Source organism: Ziziphus jujuba, chromosome 7 (genome assembly GCF_031755915.1).
Source record: "Ziziphus jujuba cultivar Dongzao chromosome 7, ASM3175591v1".
NCBI lineage: Eukaryota > Viridiplantae > Streptophyta > Magnoliopsida > Rosales > Rhamnaceae > Ziziphus > Ziziphus jujuba.
The window spans coordinates 19,438,802-19,463,693 of record NC_083385.1 but is presented as its reverse complement, the minus strand read 5'-3'; the positions used below and the strand labels follow the sequence as shown (position 1 = coordinate 19,463,693).

Genomic DNA, 24,892 nt, shown 5'->3' with positions numbered 1-24,892 from the left:
CTTCTCGTGAACCATCTAATCTTCCACAATTTTGGTCATAATCTCCTATCATCCAACAACAAATCCGGCAACATCACATGAAAACATGATCATTAAATCTTATCTTCACACCAAATAAGCTCCAAAATTTCTTTGTTGCTATTTAAGAATCAAATGGGTTTACACGTGAACTAAAGAAGGCAACTCAAGCCCTTCAAACACATGAATGACATACTGCTATGTTCATGGAATTTGATGCTTTCTTACGCAATGGGATATGGGATCTTGTTCCATACTTTGTTACTAAGAACATTGTGGGGTGTAAATGAGTTTTTCTCATCAAACGGAACCCAGATTTGCTCAATAAATACATATAAAGCAAGACTTATGGCAAAGAGCTCTTATCAATGCCTAAGCATTGATTGTTCAGAGACCTTCAGCCTAGTGATCAAGACAGCAACAATCAACCTTGTACTCAATTTACTTTGTCTCAAAAGTGGCCTATCAAGCAGCTAAACATTAATAATACCTTCATCAATAACACTTTACATGAAAAAGTTTATATGTCCCAACCTCCTGGCTTCATTGATGCATCTAAACTATCTCATGTATACAAATCCTAAAAAGTAATATATGGTTTAAAACAAGCACTCAAAGCTTGGTACAATGAATTTAAGGATTTTCTCTCTTTTTTGGCTTTACTAAGTCTCATTTTAATGCTTCCTTGTTTATATATAGCAAAAATGATCATGTCATTTTCCTTTTGCTTTATGTAGATGATATTGCTCTTACTGGAAATCACTCTTCAATGTTACAAAAGTTTGTTACATCTTTTTCTAACAGGTTCTCATTAAAAGACTTGAGATATTTAAATTACTTCCGATGGGTTAAAGTACTGTCTAGCATGCAAGCTTTATTCCTTAGTGAACAGAAATACATTTTTGATCTATTAGAGAAAACAAAAATTGTAGTCATAAAGGAAATGGCATCTCACATGTCTGCAACAAAATCTCTCACTCTTATTGATGAGTCCAAACCCACGGATGCCACATGGTATCGTCAAGTGGTAACAGTCTTTTATATTTATAATTCACATGTCCGGATATTGGTTGTAGTAAATAAGCTAATTCAATTTATGTATTATCCAAATGAGACTCACTAGGCTGTTGTCAAGCGCCTATTTTGATACTTAAAAGGGACTAGCTCATATTGGTTATTCATGCGTTGCAACATTCCCTCTTCTCTTCATGCTTACTCCAATGCTGACTGGGCTAACAATAGAGATGATTACACATCCACAATTGGTTATATTGTCTTTTTAAGTGGGAATTTAATTTCCTAGTCCTCCAAAAACCAACGGTCAGTCTCATGATCTTCCACTGAAAATGAATATAGGATAGTGGCTAATACTACATTTGAGTTATGATGACTGCTTTCATTCTATATAAGCTTAAGGTTTGTATTGCAAATCTGCCAACCATTTATTGTGATAACATTGACACGACATATTTGTGTACCAATTTGGTATTTCATTCAAAGATAAAACATGCGGGAGTTGATTTTTATTTTGTTAAAAATAGAAAGCCAATAAGCTTGTTAAGAGTTTTTCATGTTAGTAGCAAAGATCAACTTGCTAATAATATTATAAAACCCCTATCTCAACAACAACTAGAATTCTTACAGACCAAACTTGGTGCTCATCCTAGATTGCTAAGTTTTAAAGGGGTTGTTAATGGTCCTCCTATGTAGCTATCATCGTTGATTAAACTTCATAATGTTATTTGTATTATACATCCTCATCATGTGTATTATATGTATTTAGGGATCTATATGTAATTAGGTTATTTAGCTTCTGTCAATTGAAATTTCAACTTATCTATAGTAGGGTATTTAAACCCATTGATTTTACTCAATAAGATTGTTCCAAACTCCTTCAAACTTTATTACTAAATGCTTGACACTCATTATTAGATTTACTTGTTTCTTGCAATCACTTTACGTAAATGTAACTACTACCCCAACATAGTTTTTGATAATAAATGCATTCACCTTGTTTTTGGATTTCCTTTTTCTTTTTTCTTTTTTTTTTTTTTGTTTTTGTTTTTTGTTTTGGTGCTATAACATTTTCTATCAAAAGGGGTAAAAAGTTTATATAATGTGATACAATTAGTAAGCAATAGAATGCTAATATGTTTATATTGACCATAATATGGTTTACAAGTACGCGTGCGCATGTGTGTGTGCCCGCGCGCCAATGCACACATGCCAAGATTGCATTTAATGGTTACATTTAAATACCCAATCATATCTAAATGATTACATCACTTCTATTATGGAATATATTACATAACGAGTAGAATAAAAAAATAAAAAAAAAAGTAAAGTAAAATTTTGGTTAAAAAAACAAATAGAATAAAATTATTTTTATCAAAAAAGTAAAACAAAATTATTATTATGAAGAAAATTTATAAGAGTTGCTATTACGGTATGTGTATCTTTTTTGAAATATGCTGTTATGGTATATACGAATGAAGTTCACAAACTGAATCTGGTCATAACAAAATAATGATAATCAATAATAAAAGAAACACTTTTATAATATTTGTCAAAGTGGACACGTCAAATTTGTACTGGGCATGATAAGATGAGTAGCTTGGCAATTAAGCATTCACGAAAATGACAAACAAAAAAACTTGGCAAATTAAGCAAACAATGAATAAACCATTTGCAATCCCTATGGAAACCTTTGGAATACGTGCATTCATTAAAATTAGATCCTTTAATTTTATCATATTTATATTTAAATTATTAAAAAAATATTTTAAATTCATGTTTTTAAAAAAGTTATTATTAGCTTATATTTAATTTCTATATTTATCAAAATGTATATAAAAATTTTATAAGGTAATTTTAATAGTTAAAAACTAAATAAAATTAAATATCAATATTTTATAATTAAGTAACATTGCAAAAAACAAATTTAATCTTTAACATCGTTTAAGATGAATTGGTAAGAACTGACAAATGAAAAACTAATAATATTTTTTTTTTAAATATGAATTGAAATATAATTAAAGTAAAACCAAATGGTTTAAATGAAAGTTTTCTTAATTAATATATTCTTTACGATCAAAAACATTTTAATTTCCATATAACAAATCGTTAATTTATTGAACGAACATTAATTCTGCATAAAAATTAAAAAAAGACTATCCTTTAGTACCTTGTAAAATCATATTATTTCATTTATGGGGTTGTACAGTTTTTTTTTTTTTTACTCATCAATATCCCTATTTTCAAATTTATTATATATTTCTCCAATTTGTTAAAATTTAACCAAAAACGCCAAGGATCAAGGGGTTATGTGAAATTGTTTATATATATATATATATATAAAGGCTACAGCACGAGTCCGCATGCAGATGAATCGCACCGTAGCCTTCTCTTATATATATATATATATATATATTATTTTGCAATCAAATTAAAGAAAAAAAAACAAAGTATTAGTAAAATTAAAAAAACCTAAAATCAAAATAAAATATAAAGAGTCTATGTATCTCTTAATTCATGGATATGCAAATTCTATATATCTTTTTTCATAGTCACGTCAAAAAAATAATAAAATAAAAAATAAAAAATAAATTTGGATTTCATTAAAGCTGTGGAATTGTCGTAGTACTTAAGTAAAAGTAGTTCCTTGTGTGACTTTGATTATTATTATTATTATTATTATTATTATGCATCATTTGGTATTGTATTTTTTTATCTTATATAATAATGGTCTTTTTACATTTACAATAATTTTCCCTCCCTTTCACATCTTGATGTTTTGAACCTCACTAGCCCAGCTCATTTATCATTATTCTTTTTTGATGAAATTCTTGACATCACTCGGTTGTTTTATATTTTACATTTTTTTTTTTATATAAGATGACAAAAAATTTCGCCAGATTTATTATTGGCTTAAAATCGTAAAAGTAAATAAATAATCACAGTTGATGAATTTTTGACAATTAAGAATTATCATTTTATTTAAAATTAATGTTTATTGTTAGAATTTTAAAATTCAAGGGACTGTATTGCATACCTAATTTTGAGTTGATTTTTAAATCTTAAAAGACCTAGATTTGCGATACATGGTAAAAATGTTTTTTTTTATAAGAAAAAAATACTAAAAATATTTTGATTTACAGTTTTTGATAGCTCCTTAGGTTATATATATATATATATATATATTGAATTTATCCATATGTATAAAATAATTTTGTATCTTGTCTTTAGTATTTCTTTGGAAAATATTTATATTTATTATTAACCAAGAGCTTATAGAAATAATTCATAAATATAGAAACTATCAACTATATGATTTGTTTCCTAAAACTATTTAAATTACTAATGATGATAAATCTTATTTTAGGCAAGTAAAATAATCCGATAATTTAAATTTGTTTAAAATATGTGCCATTATATTATTTATTTACATTAAGATCCTCAATTTCTATAGAAATGGACACGATTCTAGTTCCTCCCAAGCAAGTTACTTTCACATGTCAATTTTTTTTTGGTAGTCCATATTTGGAAGCAAGTCAATTTGCATATGGTAAGATAAAGTTGATATTATGGTAGTAGATGATTTTATTATTTTTATTTTATTTTATTATGTCCAAGATAATATAATGAGTTTTTAGATTTTATTTTGATTTTAAATTTTTTTAATTTTCTAATTTTTTTAAAACTTTTTTAATAAATTTAATTGCCGAAGATGGAAAAAGAATAAAAAACAATTTTACAATGTTCAAAAGTGCAATATCACCAATTTATGATAATTTTAAAAATAGGGACATTGATATGTCAAAAAAAATTGTGCAACCCACCAACCGAAAATATGTAATATCACAAGAAACTAAAATGTAATTTTTCTTAACAATTTTTTAAGGAGAAAAATAAAATCTCCATTTTTTTATTGAGCTTAACCAGTGATTTTTTCGATAGAGTTTTGTCCTTTGTCTTAATAAAACTCAAACTCATTTACTAAATATGAATTGATTGCACTTAATATTTTTATTGATGCTAACAAATAATATTTTTGTATCAATAATGGTTACAAATAATGTAAAATATAGGTACAGTAAAATTATCATATGCTCTTTATAACAGGATCCACTTCGGAAACCTTCTCAGGATCTCTCGGATGATCTCGCCTGTTGAAGTCCTACTGGAAAATCTATAGAGGATATCTAATAGAAGTTCACTTAAAACGTGGACAAACAAACACAATAAATATCGAATAATACTTCAATATATAGACAAAATCCAACAATATAAAAATCCACAACTACAGCCTATCGTACTATAGGCCATAACTACACACATACATAATGTTGTCAATACTGTCTAATAATTAGATCAGAGCATTCTAAAAGTATTTGAAAATTTTAGAAGAAACAACTGATACAAATAAAGCTAAAAAGATAAAGATAATAGAGAAAGACAAGTATTGTTGCTACGGTGGGAAACATGAAATAACAAGAGGTGTATGAAAAAGACTGCCAGCTAACTGCCTAAGCCAAGGGGAACGAATTAAAAACAAAGAAAACATGAGATAAGATATTCCAATGAGTGGCATAATGTAATAGGAAAATAATACTTTATGTTCGTAAAACTTTCTTTCAAGACCTCTCGTTCCACTCTTTTAAAAAATTTCCCATTTAAAACTCATTTCATAAAAGTCAAACTTAGATCTTGAGTCAATATCATAAAACAAATGCTCAAATAGTATAAAGCGAATGATCATTATAATATTATAAACTGTTTTAATCATAACATAAATATTGAGCATAAAATAATATAAACACAATTTTATAAAATAATTATAAAAATGCAGTAAAAATCATAAATATCAGAAGAACTAATAATATAACTAGAAACATGAATAGTATACCATATGATATACATAGCGTTATCAAGCAGTGCACAGCATCCTGAAATACCATCGGATAGTAAAAGAAATAAAACCTGTAGGATAAACCCACCTCACGACCCTTAACATCCTAAGGCAATATGGCAATATAAACTTGTGGGATGATTCCAATCTCACGGTCCGTGGCAATGATAAATATGTGGAATGAACTCAATCTCACGGTATTGTGGCAAACCGGCACATTATAATATAATACTGATCCAAAACACTGATATTATATGGTACACCAATTAAAATAATCAACATCATATCCATAAAATAATATTTGTAAGATCATACCTTTCCAAATAATATTGTATCATAAAATATAATTTCATGTTCAAATCCACCCATTTGTTTAAATATTCTAAAAATTCAAAATTATCTTTTCATGCCCAAACTATAAATACCACTATGAAATATATATCAATGTAAATCATTTTTAAGCACATTACAAAACACTTAAACATGCTTAAAACATATAATTTCCTAAAACATATAATTTCCAATACACCTTCTGAAAATCAATTATTTTCCTAAATAATTTAAAACCTCCATTCAAATACTAGGATATTTAAATAATATGATCTACAAGTTCACTATGAACTCGTCAGTGTTAAAAACTATTTAAAATCTTATCAAAATTTACATAAAATAATAACACATATATGTAAATGCTGATATTCATATATAGATAAAGTAATCATTTAAATAAAATGATATATACGTAAAATAACAAAACAATATATATTTTACTACATGCTCAAAACATTTTAAAAATATAATCAATCACAGTACTGCAAATGCTCACTCTTGTTCCCTTACAGGATCGTCTCCAAGGGCTCTAATAACTAAACCAAAGACATTGTGTACCAAATATCTTAGAATGATCTGTATAACTACAAAATTACATAAATTGGATGTCAACCGATCTAATTATATAGCGTACCCCAAGGATCTGGTACCCAAAATTGGAATTTTTCATTCGAAGGCTAATCTTTTGAAATTGAACATTCTAATTGGTCCTAATAATATCTAATTACACTAATCTAACTTCAGTTTTGTCCAATTTGACCAATTTAATCCAAACACAATCTCAATTTATCTTGTATTTACTAATTGACCCAAAAATGAAAAATTTATCGAACGATGTCTAAAATTTACAAATTTTATATCAACGAAAAGCCCAAAAGATAAGAAACACAATGGTGTACTCACCTTATTCCAAAAGTGTCTCTAGTGGCCAGAAAACTTGGTGGAAATTTCAGTCGAACTCTCTGTAACGTATCTCTCAAACGGTGAGGAATCTAAACAAATGGAGCACGTAATTGAGTTTAGATGGTTTGAAAATGGGGGGAGAGGTGTATGGATTGGTTTAGAATGGTCGAAAAATATGAAAATCCGGTGACTCACCTGGCTGGCCGCCGTCAACTTCGCTGGCCTGATTTGGGCGCATTGGCTGGCCATTCACCATAAAATTCCATGGTGGAGCTCGCCGTCGTGTGGGCTTTTCTCTAGTGTGGCATGTGTATGAGGCTGATGGTCGAAATTGGACAAAACGTCGACGACACGGTTGGATATTAAACGGGTTCAAAAAAAGTAGGTTTGGAACCACTGGTCTGGAGAGAAATTTCTTCGGGTATTTTAGGATTTGTCTCATGTTTGACATGTTTCCTAAGGCTTATATAGAGCCTTGGACCATTAACAGACAAAAACTTAGGACTAGTTTGGACACTGATATAAAACTAATAATTAAAACTTCTCAGAACCATAACTTTTGTCCGAAACTCAGAATTTGGCATGCCACCAGTCTATGAACTTGTATCGACGAGCTCTAAATAATGATACATCAATCCAATCAAAATCTTGACCATAGAAAAAGACAACCTAGGATCCACATATATTCCACTTGATCAAACCTGGTCAAATCTATACAACAGGGGTATTTTGGTACAGGTTGTTACGCTTTATGGTTAGGGATTTGTATTTTTATTTTTATCTTTATTTGAAATGTTTTACAATTAGAGATAAACACAAGTACTATCACCTCATATTATCAATTTTAGCAATGTCAACGGGTAGCAGGTAGAGATCGGTTTTTTAAATTCTGTCTCCAACCCTTGGGTTTTTTCTCACCCCCTTCCTATGGTTTTTTTGGGCGCTTTAGAGGTAAGACGGGGATGGAGCTTCCCCAATCGGGGACTGGGCAACCCCATTCCCCACACCATAACCCTTTTTTTTTGTTTTTTTGGTAATTGGTAATTGGTAGGTCGGGTTAGAGGAATTCCTATGAGAAATCCCCTAATCCAACCCATTTATGATTTGATTTTTATGGTTTTTTTTTTTTAGAAATTTATATTAAAATAATTTCCTTCGTGAACAAAGTGTAAATAAAATATCTAAAATGTAATAAAAGTATAATAAAATATATCATGATCAAAATACATAATAACAATAAAATACATCTTTAAAAAATACAATGTAATATAGTTCAAAACCCCAAATACACAAACATAAGGTTTGTAATGGTATATACATGATAAACTCATATTTATATTCATTCATTTAATAACTAAAAATATATATAAAAAATTAAATAAATAAGTAAATATTCTAGGTTGGGTTCGAAACGGAGTTTATATAAACTTCAGCCCCACCTCGACCATGATTCAAGTCATAAAGTTTTGCCCTAAACCCATCCTGCAATTCTGATTTCTTGGGGAAAAACTACCCATTTCATGGCATTATACCATGGTTTTCAAGTTGTACAGGATAAATTGCCATTCTTAATCAAAATATGCGGAGTATCTTTCATCAACTATCTTGTATTATCACATACTATATGAAATAACATTTTTTTCATTTAAGAATTAAGGAAAAGCAAATAAAAATAAAAATAAAAGAGAATTTTTTTTTTTAAAATTTAAGAGAACTGTTACCGAATTAATTACAATCTTCAAATAAATATTAATTAGTGATTGTGTTAGTAGATTACTATAAAAGGGAAAGAAACCATGGAAATTTATATATAAAAAGGAGTAAAAAGAGAAAGTATTGATCATTGCATTTGAAGTGGAAGTCAATTGGGCAAAGAATTCTATAACTATTTGCGCACCATCTACGAAAATGAATGTGACAGTGAAAGCAAGCCATGAAAGTGAGAATTTCAATCCAACTTTCACAGTCAAAACCTCCTCCTCCGTTAGTGTTGTAGAAAATAAAGCAGTTTGCAATGTTGTTATTGACAATGGTAACGGAGATCTGCCGCTTCTTACCCTTGATAATTGCTGTGAAATTAAGATTACAATGGAAGGGGAGGGTCAACGGAAGGAGCCGGTTGACCGTATCAGTAGAACTTCTTCGTTGTCTTGGTGGACCCTACATTTTGATGTAATTCAAGAGGAACCATGTCATTTCTATAGGTACAACCTCGTGATAAAAGTTGAAGTCAATTTAATGGTAAAGGTCATTCGTCTCCGTGGAGATAATCTGATGAAGAACCTAGTTTGTGAGGGTAACCTAATGGTAAGTGATCATTCGTCTCCATGGAGAAAATCCGGTCGTAAAAATCATGTTAATACATATATTAGATTAATTAAATCTTTATGGTAGAGAAGTAAAATAATGGAACGACCGAGCTTTGGATGAATGTCCTTGGAAAAGGTACTGCTGTCTTATGCTAATGAAAAATGAATTTCCTAGAGTTTTTCGTAAATTTCAAGGGTAGAAGATGATAATGGATATATGAGACTTATAACTAAAAATTTGTACGTGGTGTTTTTACATTTTTTTTTAATTGACAATTTAATATGAGGTAGTTTCATATTTGTCGTTGGGCTATTCCTCGAAGGGACAATTCAACATATTTATGACATCTATCTAATTTTTAATGCACGAAGATCTACTTTTTTTTTTTTTTTTTAAATTATATATATATATATATAGATACTTTTTTTTGTATCTTCATGCATAATGTTGTTTACAATCGGCATCACAAAATGATGTATTATTGTTTTACCAGTTGAAAAATTAACATAAACAAGCGAACTTAGACAAATAAGTGAAATCTATACAAAGTGATGAAAGATTTGACTCATTATGTTATCATGTTGGTGCTTTCTTGCATATTGCTATTATGTTTATATTTTCATATTTTGTTACTTATCTTCTTATAATTAAAAAAAAAAAAAATTTAAAAATTGATGCAGATGCATGACGAGCTACAGCGGTGGGATCTGGCGCAACTCATGAAGTGAAGAATGCAAGGCCCTTTTATTTTATTATATATTTTTTTTTAACGAATAATTAATTTATATAACAGGTATATCATCTGTGGTCATGTGACATTATGTAGGTGTTATTTTATTTTATTTTTTTTTTTGGCGAAAACATTCCTATGAGAGACTAATTCAATTTCAGTATTTAATAGACCAGATATTAATGACTAGTTAGTGTAATTAAAGATGATAAAGAAATAACACCTTTTCTCACTTGTTTAAGTTGTTTTGTAAGCTAATTTATTATTATTACTATTTTTTTTTTTGGCAACTAATATTATGTCACGGTATATGATTGAATAGACAGTTATCCTGATGTTAGATTATCTAGATATGCAAGTGATGCCCATCCCATTTTAAAATTTATACAAATAAAACAAAAATAAAAGTATGCAATTTTTAACCGTAAATTTGTTCGACAAGCGTAAAAGCTTAAATTAGAAAAGTTACGCAAGCTAAATCCAGCACAACAGAGAAGAGACTAAAGAACATTTTTTTTATTTATTATTTTATATTTTATTTATTTTTTTATTTTTTTATCTATCACAAAAATAGCCGTAGTTCTTTTAATTTATGTAGGACAAAATTACAAAATTACATTTGTATAATTACACAATACATTTCACTTTAAATTGTTTCTAAATATCAAAATATACGGATTCAACAAAACGCTTGGATTTATATAGTCAAGATATTCACGATTTCATTATTTATCATCGGACCAGTCATCCAATTTGGTGTCGTAGAACAAACCATCAACAATTTGATCAATAAGCGTATCAATGAAAGAGTTACACGTAACGCTGAACATCTTACCAACTCTGGTCCGAGCACTAGAGAACCACGCGAAAATTGCAGCACAAGTCACTGCCGCCAAACAAGCCCCTAAAGCTTCCTCAATCCCCTCTATGTCCATCTTCCTGAACAACGAATTCCCAGTCACGATCTCCTCCGTCACTGTCGCCGCAAACACTATCTGCAAAATAGATAAATAAAATAATAATTAAAAATATTTTAATTTAATTTTTTTAAAAAATTTTTTATCTCTTAGTTTTAGGTCTCACTGACCATGGCTAATCGACCAGAGATGATCTCGAAGTCCTGGCTCTTTTTGGAGTTCTCTATGTACTCCGACAGAGTCGCGAAGAACAGCGATGCTGCTTCATCTCCGCCGTCCTTCTTCGTCTTCATCACCGTTAGTCGATCGGAGCCGTACGACCTCAGAGTGCAGAGGCGAGGCTGCAACATGATCTTATTGTTCTCCGATTCCGGCGACGAGACTTTGGGAAATGGAATCTGAACTGGAATTTCCGGTTCTATTCTCTGAGAAGCCGGTCTCGGAACTCTAAGCTCGCAGCGAATCGCGCGCGCCACGGTGGCCATGAAAGAGAGAAAAGCGGTGCAGAGAGGAGAGAAAGAGAAAGAAAATGAGGAAAGAATTCCGGGAACCTAGGAAAGAGGTTCGTTTGGTTTGGATTGGAATTTGGAAGGGGTTGGTTTGGTTAGGTTTGGTTTGGCGGTGGTGATGAATGAAACCACGTCTGTTGTTTGGTTGTGAGGTGTAGAGTAGGAGCTGACGTCATTGTAGGTCCCGCTCGGAGGTTTCGTGGCAGTCGGTGAGGTCGGTAACGTAATTTTCAGGTGTGGAATAGTGAGGATTAGAGAGTCCTTGTTGATGTGAAACGACTTGTCGCTTTAGTATAAAAGTGGTAGGTTGCGTCGCAATGAAGAATGCCTTTATGCGGGCGTACTTGGCGCTTTCGCAAATTTTTTTTTTTTTTTTTTAAATTTTTCATAATTATTCTTTTCTTTTCTTTTTTTCTTGATCATACAAATTTTTATTTTCTTTTCTTGCTTTATCAATTTTCCGCTAATTCTAACTGAACACGGTCTGATAAGATTTTTTTGTAAATATTTGAAAAAGTAAACATACCCGATTAAAAAAGTCAATATAGGGTTTTTCTATTCATTAATTTCATGTCAAATTATTTTATTTGATCAAAATTGAACGCCGCCATCACTGAATTGTAAATTCTTATTTTAAATTTTTATCAATTTCGAATATACACAATTAATATAAATTTAAAATATTCTTAAAAGTGGTTTTTTTTTTTTTCTTGGTTGTCTCGTACAAGAAATATTCGTAAAAGTTTTTTTTTTTTTTTTGCTTAAAAAAATATTCGTAAAAGTTGATCTTGAGTTTGAATTATACATCATAATTTCTTTTTTCCATGGTTCGGATATATCTATTTCAGGAAAGAGCCTATCTGTAGAATTTATATATATATATATATATATATTGGAATTTGAGATTTGAATTCTAAACCTTATTATTACTGTTATTAATTATACGGTCCCTTCAAACTTAACTTAAAATTAAATAAATAAAACCTTTTTTACAGGAAAGTATGCTCAAACATTGTACCTTTTTTTTTTTTTTTGGGTCTATTATTATACTAATTAGTCATAATTTGTGTTATAATTTATGTTTTGGCTTTTGAAATATTCATGAAACCTTCTGTAGTCATAGAAGAACTCATGGAGTATTGGTATACAACTACAATAATGTAACATTTGACATTGACATGTATAAGGAGACCCAAATGAGATTATGTCAAGCCATTAAAATACATTAATACTTTTGATTTACAATTTTGATTTCATCCTTCATTTTTATGAATAAGCAAAATTTTCATATTATATAGAAAAATATAGACATTATATAGTTTTGATATGCATTAGTAACATATTAAGTGGAAAACCATTGTAATGTGGCAAAGTTCAAGAGTGATATTACGATTAATTATTTAAAACCAAATATCTAGTTGGACTAATAATAATAACCCTATAATTAATTATCTAAAACTAAATATCTAGTTGGACCAATTATAATAACCCTTAGCACTTGTGACATTATCATACTGTATGATTAATTTCCACCATAAGCTCATAAGACGTTCACAACATCCCAATATAAAAATTGTATGTTTACATATATCATATATCCCAAAAGGCTAAAACAGAGTAAAAAAATATGCAGCAAAAAAGGAATAATTCAAACCCAAGTTTTAGCTGAAACCACAAACAGCTCAATATATGTTTTGAACTTTCAACAATTTTGACTTGAAAAAGATATGTATGAGAATTATAAAATGCAAGACCACTTAAAAGAATTTACTAATTCAAACAATTTTAAGTGAGAGATAACTAAATGGGTACAATACATTTAGCCTTGAAAAAGTAACAATAAGACAGAGAAGAGGAAAACCATTGAATTTAATTGAATTTCCAGAAAGTTTGAGAATTTGATTTAGCTTAATTTTCATCTAACTGGTTTGCGGAGAAGAACCTTTTGGAACTCCTGGACGTTTTGGACCCCTTGCAGCTTTCATGCGGATACCTCTGTCTTCCACATTAATTTGCTGAAAATTTATGAACAATATTATTACAGATCCATACAAATATTAATATTCATATTGGGATGTGGAGGCACAAAGAAGAACAAAAAAGAAGAAGAGCAACCTCATCAGATCCCAAATTGGGTTCTTTTCCATCTTGCATTCCTGGGAAATTTCATGGGAAAAAAACCAAAAAGCCTTGGAATTGAGTAAGAATGAAAAACAAACATTTATTTCTGAGAGATCGATAAGTGGGTAGTTTTTACCTTGAGTGGGTCTGCAACTTTTGATACTTTCAATCATGTGAAGAAATCCTCTCTTCAGATCTTGGCCAAGTTTCTCCATTCAGTAATTCTAATGATTTCAGAATAAACACAAATAAGTATACATAATATTTAGTATAATATATTGTGTTTTTATAGGTAGCCTCCGTACATATGTAGAGCACATATGTAGAGCTCGGCTGCCACCGCTTAAAAAAAAAGAGAGTTGCTTTGGAATCAAATGGCAGAGCCATGTGCTTTAGCCTTTTTTGTTTTTTTTTTAATGATTTATACAGGGATTTATAATCATTATCAGCTATTCATATTGATTCAATAATGAAAGCTTAAAACCACTTGAGAGCTACTCATTAAAGAACTGGTGGATATGGGCCTAAATTCACAGCCACCTCAATGTATCTCTTGCGTATAGACAAAATACAATAATTACTTTCTGCCAGTACACTTCCCTGTTTATTTTTGGCAACTAAAGCTATGCTACATTGCTTTTGGCCATTTTACAAACAAAATCGCTATCTCCTCAAATATGCCACTGTGTACTTCATCACTGTCTGAACTACGATGTGAACAAAACAAAAGCTTCAGGGATGAAATGAATAAGAACAATTTCCTTTCCAATTTAAATCATCTAGCTTGATTCCCTATACTTCTCTCTTCAATTTATCATTACTCTTTTTATTTTTCATATTCATACTAGAATAGTTGTGTAAAATAGGTTTTAAGTGGATGTTTAGTTGATGGATCACAAAATCAATAATAGTACATGGTTAAAATACTATAATCTTTCCCATCGCCTTGAAACTAATGTAATTAACAATAGATAATTTGGTTAAAAACTAACTATAGTTTAGTTAGCTTATGCATTTTAAGGCTGATATCAATTAAGAAAGTGCAAGACTAGGGATTAAACTCAACAAGAGTTCAAAATTAACACCCCTTTTCGTGTATCCAATTGGGTTTTTTATACAGTCTACTCTAAAGTTCTGAAAATTTGATCATATCCTAAATTCTACAAATTTGATGTACTATGTTATGTAGAGATATGTAAGATCCTAGTACCAAGTTTTCAACAAGAAAATGGAGGTTGTTATTCCAACTTTCAAGAGTAATACGAAAGAATATTAATTAAAACACTAGAAAAGTAAAGGAAGATCATGAAGCCTATTTTATACAAGTCCATGAAAACCAAACAAACAGTTTGATATCAAAATAATAAAAAATAAAATAAAAAATTGAATAAAATACCTTCAAACTGATCTTCCACAATGAAATCACCCTTATTTACATTTTTTTGGTTCTCCTATACCAAAATGACTCAAATTCTCCTCCCTAAAACACTCTAAAACCCCTCCAAATATCCTCTCCTCCTCCTCATCAAATCCTCACAAAGAATATGCTGAGTTCAGGCCCATTATTACCATCCGGACTCAACATATACAAAGTCTCCGAATCTCTCGACCCAACAACCCTTTCAAAATGAGCTCTCATGTATGCAAGCTCGCCGTCCGGTCCCTCGGTCTCCGAATTCCCCGGCAAAACTCCGGCACCCATGGAAACCGGTTTTAGAACCTCCATAACGCTCAGGTCCTCCTCCGTCGGCTCCCGTTTAACGCCGTAACCGGTTTTCTTCCCATTACAATACATCGTCCATAAAGTTTCATCCATAATCCTCGTCTTGTCTTTCGCGTCGGCTCTCTTTTCGCATTCGAGAGCGATCCTCACCATGCCGGAGCTCATCTCCTTCTGCAGGATGCTGGTCTGCATGGCGAGCTCCACGATGACACTTGGTACACATTTTGGTGATTCCTGAAGGGATAAACTGACACGTCCCTTCCGGTATCCGAATAGAGTTCCGGTGATCCTGGTGCCGTTGCCGGATTTGAAACCGTCTCCTCCGATACCGGAAGGGATGGAAGGCATTTTGCAGGTGGGTGTAATTATAGGAAATGACCGGAAAACGGAGCGGAAAACCCGGAGGACTTTGGTCTTATGTTTTCTTTTGTTGGTGGGTTGGACGAGGGAGGATTGGGGACTAGGAGGAGGTGGAGGAGCTGGAGGAGTTGATGTGGGTGAAAACATTGGCTCCCCCATTGATGGACGATGAGGTACACGACCAGGAACAGGAGAGCAAACACCATGAGAGAGAGAGAGAGAGAGAGAGAGAGAGAGAGAGAGAGAGAGAGAGAGGGAGATGAAGAACTGGGGGGTGATTGGTGGTTAAGTCAGGTAGAGGTTTGAGGTTCAGGATGTTATTTCGGACTCAATATTAAAAACTGTGTAATGAGTCAATGATCCTAGGATTATGGTTATTTATCTTGTTTCTAGAATATATTTCTTTCTTTTTCTTTTTCTTTTTTTTTTTTGTTTTTGAAAGTCAAAACATATTTACATTTTGACATTTTCCATGGAAATGAAATGAAAATTATATTATAGATTATATAGTATTGGGAGGGTTGGTAAATATATAAGTTTTAAGCCAAGTCAGAAATCCAAATTTCCTTTTAAACTCTCTTTCGAATTGGGCTGCCTCAGAGTTTTCCAGGGTTATATCCTCAGCCAATGCCTTAAAGACAAGAGAGTTCGGTGGACTTGACCTAGAGTTCCGTATTTGAGTACTTTTAAAATGCAAAATATATTATTATTATTATTATTTGAAATAGGGATATGGAGATTGAGAAAACAATTGTTTTGCTAAAATATTAATTGAGCAATTTTGGATTAAATTCTTTAAATTAAGCAATGATATATTTTTGTACATAAATATTAATTTTTATCATTACTATTATGAATCCAGTGAATAGTTTGTAAGAATTTGTATTTTGTTTTTATTTTAGTCGAGAGTGATGAATAATAATTTTATTCTATTTTGGCAATTTTTTTTTTCAGTCTATATCCTTTGGATTACCGTGGACACGTTTGTTCATTTTTCTTTTTGGTAATTTTATTGGCAAATTAATCACATGGATTTCCTGGTTTATTTATCAAAATTTCAATGTCTAGTTAATTCAGTTTACAATTTGCATGTGATTTGCAGACGGTAGTGTTATCAAACCAACAAAAAACAATGAAAAAAAAAATTTGAACCTAATTTTAATTTTGTACTAATTTATCAAAATCTGAATTGATGTACTCTGCCTTATCTAGAATCTGATCAAATAATCATTTAGCAAAAAAAAAAAAATGTGATCAAATAATCTACAAGTAGAATTATTGGTGTCGGTTATTTATTAATATGTTTCCTAGCCATAGCTGTAGTGTTTAATTTTGTAAATAAAGATCAACAAAACTAGAACTCCCTAACAGATTTCCAGGTATATTTTGCTTTTAAAAAAGTCTCATATTATCAGTAATCAGTTTAAAACATCGTCGAGATAGTTGCCAGCACTTCCTAAAAGAATTCCTGCACTTTGATACTTTTATTTTTGGGCTTTTGCAATGGGTTTATAGCTTTGGTTCAATTAAATGGGCCAAAGCATAAGTGTGTATGACAGGTTAGACCTTTTTTCCTAAGTTTGAGCCCAAAAAAACAAAGAGGTAGATGTTGTCTATCTTAAAATAAATCTTATAATCACTTTTAGTTTAATTTCATTTATTTTATCATAATTAAGTGAAGAATCTCAAATGGGTCATATTCATAATAAAATAAATCAAATTAAACTTATATTCTAATGTTTATGCAAATTATATTATCATCAAATAATAAGTCTTATAAATAGCTTAAGAGCACCTTCCACTTTGGACTCTTTGTATCAAAATTAAATATCTCCATGTGTTATTTTTTTCAACTAATAAATAATATATTAACACAACCAATTTTTTTACAATTATGGTGATTCCTAATCTAAAAGAAACAGGGCAATGTAATATTAACATCGATTGATATAGTCGGTATGTAACATTACTTTTCATCATATATATATATATAGAACAAGATTTTAATTTTAATTTTTAATTTGTGTTAATTTGTATTATTATTATTATTATTTCACATTCAAATTCAATTTTGGGTCATTAATCTGATAAACAATGATACATAAATGCTAATTTTTATCGTTACTATTATGAATCCAGTGAATAGATTGTAAGAATTTTGTATTTTTTTATTTTAGTAGAGAATGATGAATAATAATTTTATTCTATTTTGTATACCGTTTCTTTTTTCTTTTTTTTCTTTTTTCAGTCTATATTTTTTTTATTACTGTGAATGCGTTTTTTATTTTTTATTTTTGGCAATTTTACAGGCAAATTAATCACATGGATTTCCTAGTTTATTTTAATTTATCCAAATTTCAATGTCTAGGTAATTCAGCTTACAATTTGTATGTGCTTTGTTAATGGTAGAGTTATCAAACCAACAAAAAGCAATGAAAAAAAATTGAATCTAATTTTAATTTTGTACTACTTTATCAAAATCTGAATTTATGTAGTCTGCCCTATCTAGAATCTGATCAAATAATTTACAAGTAGAATTATTGGTGTCGATTATTTATTAATATGTTTCGAAGCCATATCTGTAATGTTTAATGTTGTAAAATAAAGATCAACAAAACTAGAACTTCGTAACAGATTTCCAGGTACATTTTGCTTTTAAAAAAAGTCTCATATTATCATTAATCAGTTTAAAACATCCATGGGACAGCTACCAGCAAAGAATTCCTAAAGTTAACTGGAATTTGATAGTTTTATTTTTAGAGTTTTGCAATGGGTTCATATGGAAATGAGCTTGGTTCAATTAAATGGGCCTAAGCATGTGTGTGTATGGCAGGTTAGCCCTTTTTACCTGAGTTTGAGTCCAAAAAAACCAAGACATAGACATTCTCTATATTAAGGTAATCCTACAACCATTTTCAGTTTAATTTAATTTATTTTATTATAATTAAGCTAAAAACTCCCAAATAGGTCAATATTTGGTAATAGTATAGTTTGCATGAACTTTAGAATATAAGTTTAATTTGATTTATTTTGTTATAAGTATAAGTCCTATAAATAGTTTAGGGTTACCTTCCACACTGTTTATTGTGTACTGTAATATATTTTTAAATAAAACATGCAGTTCAAAGCAATTGGCCGATTGCATTTTTTGTATCAAAATAGAATATTAACATATATTATTTTTTTTCAACTAATTAATAATATAGTGACACAATTATTATTATTTTTTTTTATCATTATAATAATTCTTAACCTAAAAGAGACGAGGCAATGTTACATTCACATAAGTTGATAGTTGGTATATAACATTACTTGTCATCATCTATATATATATATATATATATATATCAAGATTTTAATTTTATTTTTTAAAATTTGTGTTAATTTGCATTATTATTATTAGTATTATTATTATTATTTTTACATTCAATAATGGGAATTCATATTTGGGTCATTAATCTGATAAATAATGATATAAATTTTTAAACCTACTCTTTTAAATTGAATCTTTACAAACAAATGTACCACTAGATTTTAGAATAATGAAAAAAAAAAAAGTAATTAACTAATCTTTCATACAATATAACAACAACTTGTTCTTCTTTTTTTTTTTAATATATCATTTACAACTATTTTTTTTAATATATCATTTGCAACTATTTCTCTCCATTTGAGTATTTCGAACTTTATAACCTCTTAAGTGTAAATAAAACTTTTAATGTAATATTTAAATTAAGAAATAATCTTAATTATGATTACTATTATATGGTCCTAGTTTTTTACCCATTAAATTTATGTAAAAAAATTAGATGAAAATAAACCTAATGTGGAAACAAAACAAGTCTATTTAACACGACTATTACCCAATCATTAATGTCAGATCGACCTACATAAACCAAAATCGATTTGATATTGTACCTACTTAACTTAATCGGCACATACGTACAACGACCAATCTAATAATCTCAAGTTTTTCCTTGAACACTTAGATCAATTGATGAAGTAAAGTTCCCTCCAAATTGATTTCCAATTATATTCAATTACGTACCAAGAGGTCCAAGGCATATATAACAAAGCATTTATCCCCCCAAAAAAAATAAAAATCAATGTCATGTCAATTATATATATAGTATCCATGAAATTTGTATTTATATAATACAACATACATACGTTTTCAATAAATAATGATACTAGAACAGACGATTCAAGAACAAATCTGAATCCCAACTAGGTTCCAAAAAATCCAAGAGACCAAAGTTATTAGAAAAAATAAAAGTAAATAGAGTTTTACAAACGAGGAAAACAAGGCAAAAACTTTGAAAAAATGATAATTAACCATCCTTACAAGTCTAGATGATGCTGCCTAACATAAGAAGGCAAAGCAAAAGACCAAGAAAAACTAGAAGTAGAGATTGTAAACTTAGATAAAATATCAACAACAGCATTTCCCTCACGAAAAAATATGTGAAACTTTGAAGACAATAAAGGGTAAAATCAGTAAACAATTGGACCAACGAACAAGAAGTCGCAAAGGAGATCGAGTCTTTAATAAATGCACCACAAAAGTAGAATCAGATTCAACCAAATTGAAACAATTGAAACTTTTTTCAATTTCTATAGTGTGAATGACAACCAAATTTTTTGCTTTGAAGGCATAAGCAACTCCAATAGGGACTTGAAAATAACCTTTCACAAAAAGTCACTATGTACGAAAAATACATCCACAACTTGCTGCTCTAGGACATCCATAATAATAATATATATACAAACATACATACACAAGCACGTGGAATAGTTTATTGAGAACGTGGATGGGAAATTATCGGATTATATATGCAAGATTGGTGTAAATGATATGTGAATTATGTGAGCTTATGGATAATATAATCTTAGTTACATTTTTTTTTTTTTTGACATCTAGTTAGATTTGTTTTATATGCTAATTAAAATTATTTGAATCGATGGGAACCTTAATAATTTTAACTATTCCTGACAAACAAACAAGAAAAAACTTTTAAAATTTTTTCATTCCTGCCCGGCATAATAACCATATAAGGAGAAACTATTAAGAAATGCTTAAATTGCTCCAACAAATATGTTACCAAAATGTGATTCCTTTTTTTAAAAAATTATTCAATATTACTTCCCTTATAAATTAATTACCAAATGAAATATATGTGTATACAGATTTTTTTTTTTTTTTTTTGGTGATAAGATATCTGTTTATCTATATAGATATTATGATTATTAATGGTCACATATATCAGTATATGTGCGGATTGCATTTATTTCAAGAATATTTAAAGTTGATTAAGAGGAAAAAAAAAAAAAAGAATATACATATACATATATAATTCCAGATTAGTTATTTGAAAATTTGTCAATTTCATTGTAAATTAATTCCGAGTCTAATTAGCCATAAAAAAAAATAGCAATCAAGATGTCAAGGAAGACAAAATAGACTGAAATACTCCAACCTCACTATGTGGCTTAGAATCCAGTCCACAGAAAAGCTTCCAATAAATGAAAATTCAATTGCTATGAAACAAAAAAGTGGTTGAGACTAAATTTTCGGTCATAATTGGTGATTGTATATAAAAGCTGTCAAATACAATCATATGCATTAAGGACACTACACTAGAGAACATTCAAAACACTTGCTCTGATCAGATAACACAATCATGAAGAAATCATTAGCAGAACTGGTTTTCATTCCTCTTCCCTTTTGGAGCCATCTCAACCCAGCAATCGAAGTTGCGAAGCTCCTAATCAAACATGACCATCGTCTTTCTATTACAATGCTCCTCATGAAATCTCCAACAATGGACTCCAAGTTGGATTCCCACATCGAATCCCTTGCTTCTTCGAAGTCTGACCGTCTCAACTTTATCATTCTTCCTTGCCATTACCCATCTTCACAAACCACCACCATGACTTCCTTCGTAGAGCACCAGAAACCCCATGTCAAGAACTTCGTCTCCAAGCTCATCGACTCTACCCGGCTCGCTGGTTTCGTCGTTGACTTGGTCTGCACGTCGATGATGGAGGTGGCTAAGGAATTTGGTATTCCATACTATGTTCTTTCCACGGCGAGTTCAGCTTCTGCTAGCCTGATGTTCCACCTCCAAGCTCTATACGATGAGTGTAACATAGATTTCGCCGAGTTGAAGAACAACCGGGACGGCGAGTTAGTCCTGCCGAGTTTCATGAACCCGGTTCCAATTCGAGTCTTGCCTGATATGATGCTGGACAAGGCTGAGTTCTCTTTGTTCATTAATTATTTCAGAAGCACTAGGGAAGCCAAGGGCATTATCATAAACACGTTCGTGGAGTTAGAATCCCATGTGCTCCGTTCCTTATTTGATGATAAACGTCTCCCTCCTGTGTATACCGTGGGACCCATAGTGAACCTTCCCAGTGATGTGGGGTCAGGAGGGGAAAACAACGACTCGGATGAAATGATCAAGTGGCTTGATGATCAGCCTCCTTCGTCGGTGGTCTTCCTGTGCTTTGGGAATTTGGGAACCTTTAGTGAGGGTCAAGTGAAGGAGATTGCATGTGCTCTTGAGAACAGTGGAATACGATTCCTGTGGTCCCTACGTCAACGCCCATCCGACGGTAAGAACAGCATCACTCCAAGTTCCTACACTGATTCTACGGATGTGCTGCCATATGGGTTTCTCAATCGAACGGCTGAAATAGGGAAGGTCATTGGTTGGGCCCCACAGGCAGCCATTCTGGCCCACCGGGCAATCGGAGGATTCGTATCGCATTGCGGGTGGAATTCTACGTTGGAGAGCTTGTGGTTTGGGGTGCCTGTTGCCACGTGGCCTTTATATTCGGAGCAGCAATTCAACGCATTTGAGTTGGTCAAAGAGTTGGGTTTGGCCGTTGAGATTAAGTTGGACTACGTTATGGATTCTATGGATCAGACGGTTGTAAGTGCCAGAGAGATTGAGATGGGGATAAGAAAGGTGATGGAGCATGATAGTAACGTAAGGAAGAGAGTACAGGAAATTAGTGAAAAGGGTAGGAAAGCATTGATGGACGGTGGATCTTCATTCATTTCTTTGAGCCGTTTGATCAATGATGTAATAGAGAATATTTCCTGAAACCATATCATCCAAATTGTGACACTAGGATTTGTTTGCCTGTCGGATCTTTTTTGTTCGTTATATAAAAGCATTTTCCATATGGTATGCATGGTTGTGGGGTTTTTTTTTTTGTTTTTTGTTTTTTGTTTTTTTTTTTAATCACTGTCAATTAAAAACAGTATATAATAGTAGAATTCGATCAAATAAATATATCTGAGTAAGATAAAAATAGATAAGAAAATTAGTGAAATTAATATTTGTTGAAGAAAACTAAACTATAGAAACTGTAAAATCTAGTTTCTCTATGTTGTTTAAAAAATGTCTAAAAGACTATTTTGAAAATTACCATCCAATTTCAAGAAGAATGAACATCTTTACACAAATATAAAACGGTACAAAAGTTTTTTTTTTTTTTTAAACCTGATTAAATAAATATACAATAATATTATAAAATTTATACTGATTATTCATGCATTTTCAAATTGTATTAAATTTCTTGACACGATAAGTTTTGTTATTTGTGACTGTTGAGGTTTTGATTCTTATCACCAATTGCAATTGAAGTGTTGATAATTAGTTTCGTGTAAAACTAAAAATCTTTACAAAAGTAAATCCATGTAATCATCAATTGTATTGTCATATTAACTCGCTAATCACTTTCAGTATTAACAACTAAAATTTTTATTTTTAAAATTATATTGTTTTTGAAATAATAGCAATTCCACTGTTTTCCATTTAGTACTTAGATCATGAGAAAATAATCACCACGTGTAGGATTCTAACAAACAATAAAATAAATATATGGTAAAATCTATTAAAATTCTTACAAATTATATTGATAAATAACACTATATATTATTCTTTAACAAAATTGGTACAGAAAAAGTAATTTTGTATTTTCCTAGTTTTTTCTACAAGATTCCTTTGCGGAAAATTGTAATTTAGGCAATTGGCTTTAAGTAGAAAGGGTGACGCATGGGTCGGTGGATGCGTGGACGTGGCCAACTGTCCACGTTACGCTTACGTTTGACACGTATTGTCTATGGCATATGGGCTCCACCGAATAGCACTGGCGTTCAACCCAAAATGGCTGGCTCAGTTTTTTTTTTTTGTTTTTTTTTAATCACGAGGTGCGCACGTGATGCAGAAGCACGTCCTTTCTCGCTTGCTTAACCATATTATCATAATGAAACCATTTTCTTCTTCAAATTATATATGGTGGAGCAGTGGTGCAAAATCCTACTGTGATCTAATATGTTCTAACTCATCCATCACCGTTTCATTTACTGACCACCTTAGCTGGCCGTTCAGACTTATCCTTCACTGGACTCACCGACTCATGGCGTAGGCGATCCTATTCAACATCCCCACGATCTACTCGTGCATTTGATGTGCACGCACTTTTATTTTATTTTATTTTATTTTATTTATTTATTTTTTTTGGGGTTATGATTGGATCAGAATTTGATTGAAATATTTAACACACAAAAGACAATGAAAAATTACAATAATTCATCAAGAAGAAAGTTATAGGGGAAGGGATTTATAAAAAGAATAATACATAATAAATGATTTCATTTTCTTTTTGATATCTAATGATCTATAAAACATGATATCTACTAATCAAAAATTAAAAATATTAAAAGTTAAATCGAAATGCATATTAAAATTATATTACACAATTATTTATCCTCTCTGATTTAACGAAACATCTTCTTAAAAGCAAAAATTCACGTTAAATTGATATTTAGTGAATGAAAAATCATACTAATTGGTCTAGATTGATTTATCTTAGAAATAGCGGGTCTTTCAAACTTGCTTTGTAAGCATTGTTTTATGAACCCTCACACGATTAGTGCCTGTCCTTGTTAATTTACTTTATGTTATATGTTTAATTTAAATTTAACATCATAAGTATTTTCCTTAAAAGAAAATATTATTTTTTTGAATATTTATATTCAATAGCCTA

The 24,892-nt window shown here is 30.6% G+C and overlaps 3 protein-coding genes across 4 annotated transcripts; 1 reads left to right on the top strand and 2 right to left on the bottom strand.

The window, feature by feature from the left end:
• Nucleotides 1–10,695: 10,695 nt before the first annotated feature.
• LOC125423884 (stress enhanced protein 2, chloroplastic) lies at nucleotides 10,696–11,755 on the bottom strand. The gene is made up of 2 exons (XM_048479636.2): nucleotides 11,287–11,755; nucleotides 10,696–11,194 (listed from the first exon to the last, which is right to left on the bottom strand). The coding sequence occupies exons 1-2, from the start codon at nucleotides 11,599–11,601 to the stop codon at nucleotides 10,925–10,927; spliced, it is 585 nt and encodes a 194-aa protein (XP_048335593.2). The 5' UTR covers nucleotides 11,602–11,755; the 3' UTR covers nucleotides 10,696–10,924.
• Nucleotides 11,756–13,190: 1,435 nt separating this feature from the next.
• On the bottom strand, nucleotides 13,191–16,128 carry LOC107409589 (protein MIZU-KUSSEI 1). 2 transcript variants are annotated; one of them, XM_060819118.1, is made up of 3 exons: nucleotides 13,883–16,128; nucleotides 13,741–13,781; nucleotides 13,191–13,640 (listed from the first exon to the last, which is right to left on the bottom strand). In XM_060819118.1, the coding sequence occupies exon 1, from the start codon at nucleotides 15,986–15,988 to the stop codon at nucleotides 15,272–15,274; it is 717 nt and encodes a 238-aa protein (XP_060675101.1). In that variant the 5' UTR covers nucleotides 15,989–16,128; the 3' UTR covers nucleotides 13,191–13,640; nucleotides 13,741–13,781; nucleotides 13,883–15,271. The 2 variants fall into 2 exon arrangements, with proteins under 2 accessions (XP_060675101.1, XP_060675102.1); XM_060819119.1 differs by lacking the exon at nucleotides 13,741–13,781.
• Nucleotides 16,129–21,408: 5,280 nt separating this feature from the next.
• On the top strand, nucleotides 21,409–23,028 carry LOC107425473 (anthocyanidin 3-O-glucosyltransferase 6). Its single transcript, XM_016035471.4, has one exon. It carries the CDS (start codon nucleotides 21,511–21,513, stop codon nucleotides 22,939–22,941), a length of 1,431 nt encoding a protein of 476 aa, XP_015890957.3. The 5' UTR covers nucleotides 21,409–21,510; the 3' UTR covers nucleotides 22,942–23,028.
• Nucleotides 23,029–24,892: the final 1,864 nt, after the last annotated feature.

Excerpts from the sequence above, each read along its gene's own strand:
- LOC125423884 (XM_048479636.2), bottom strand. The coding sequence starts at position 11,601 with ATGGCCACCGTGGCGCGCGCGATTCGCTGCGAGCTTAGAGTTCCGAGA. Across the intron at positions 11,195-11,286 it reads TCTCTGGTCGATTAGCCATG|ATAGTGTTTGCGGCGACAGT; the intron begins GTCAGTGAGACC and ends TCTATTTTGCAG.
- LOC107409589 (XM_060819118.1), bottom strand. The coding sequence starts at position 15,988 with ATGGGGGAGCCAATGTTTTCACCCACATCAACTCCTCCAGCTCCTCCA.
- LOC107425473 (XM_016035471.4), top strand. The coding sequence starts at position 21,511 with ATGAAGAAATCATTAGCAGAACTGGTTTTCATTCCTCTTCCCTTTTGG.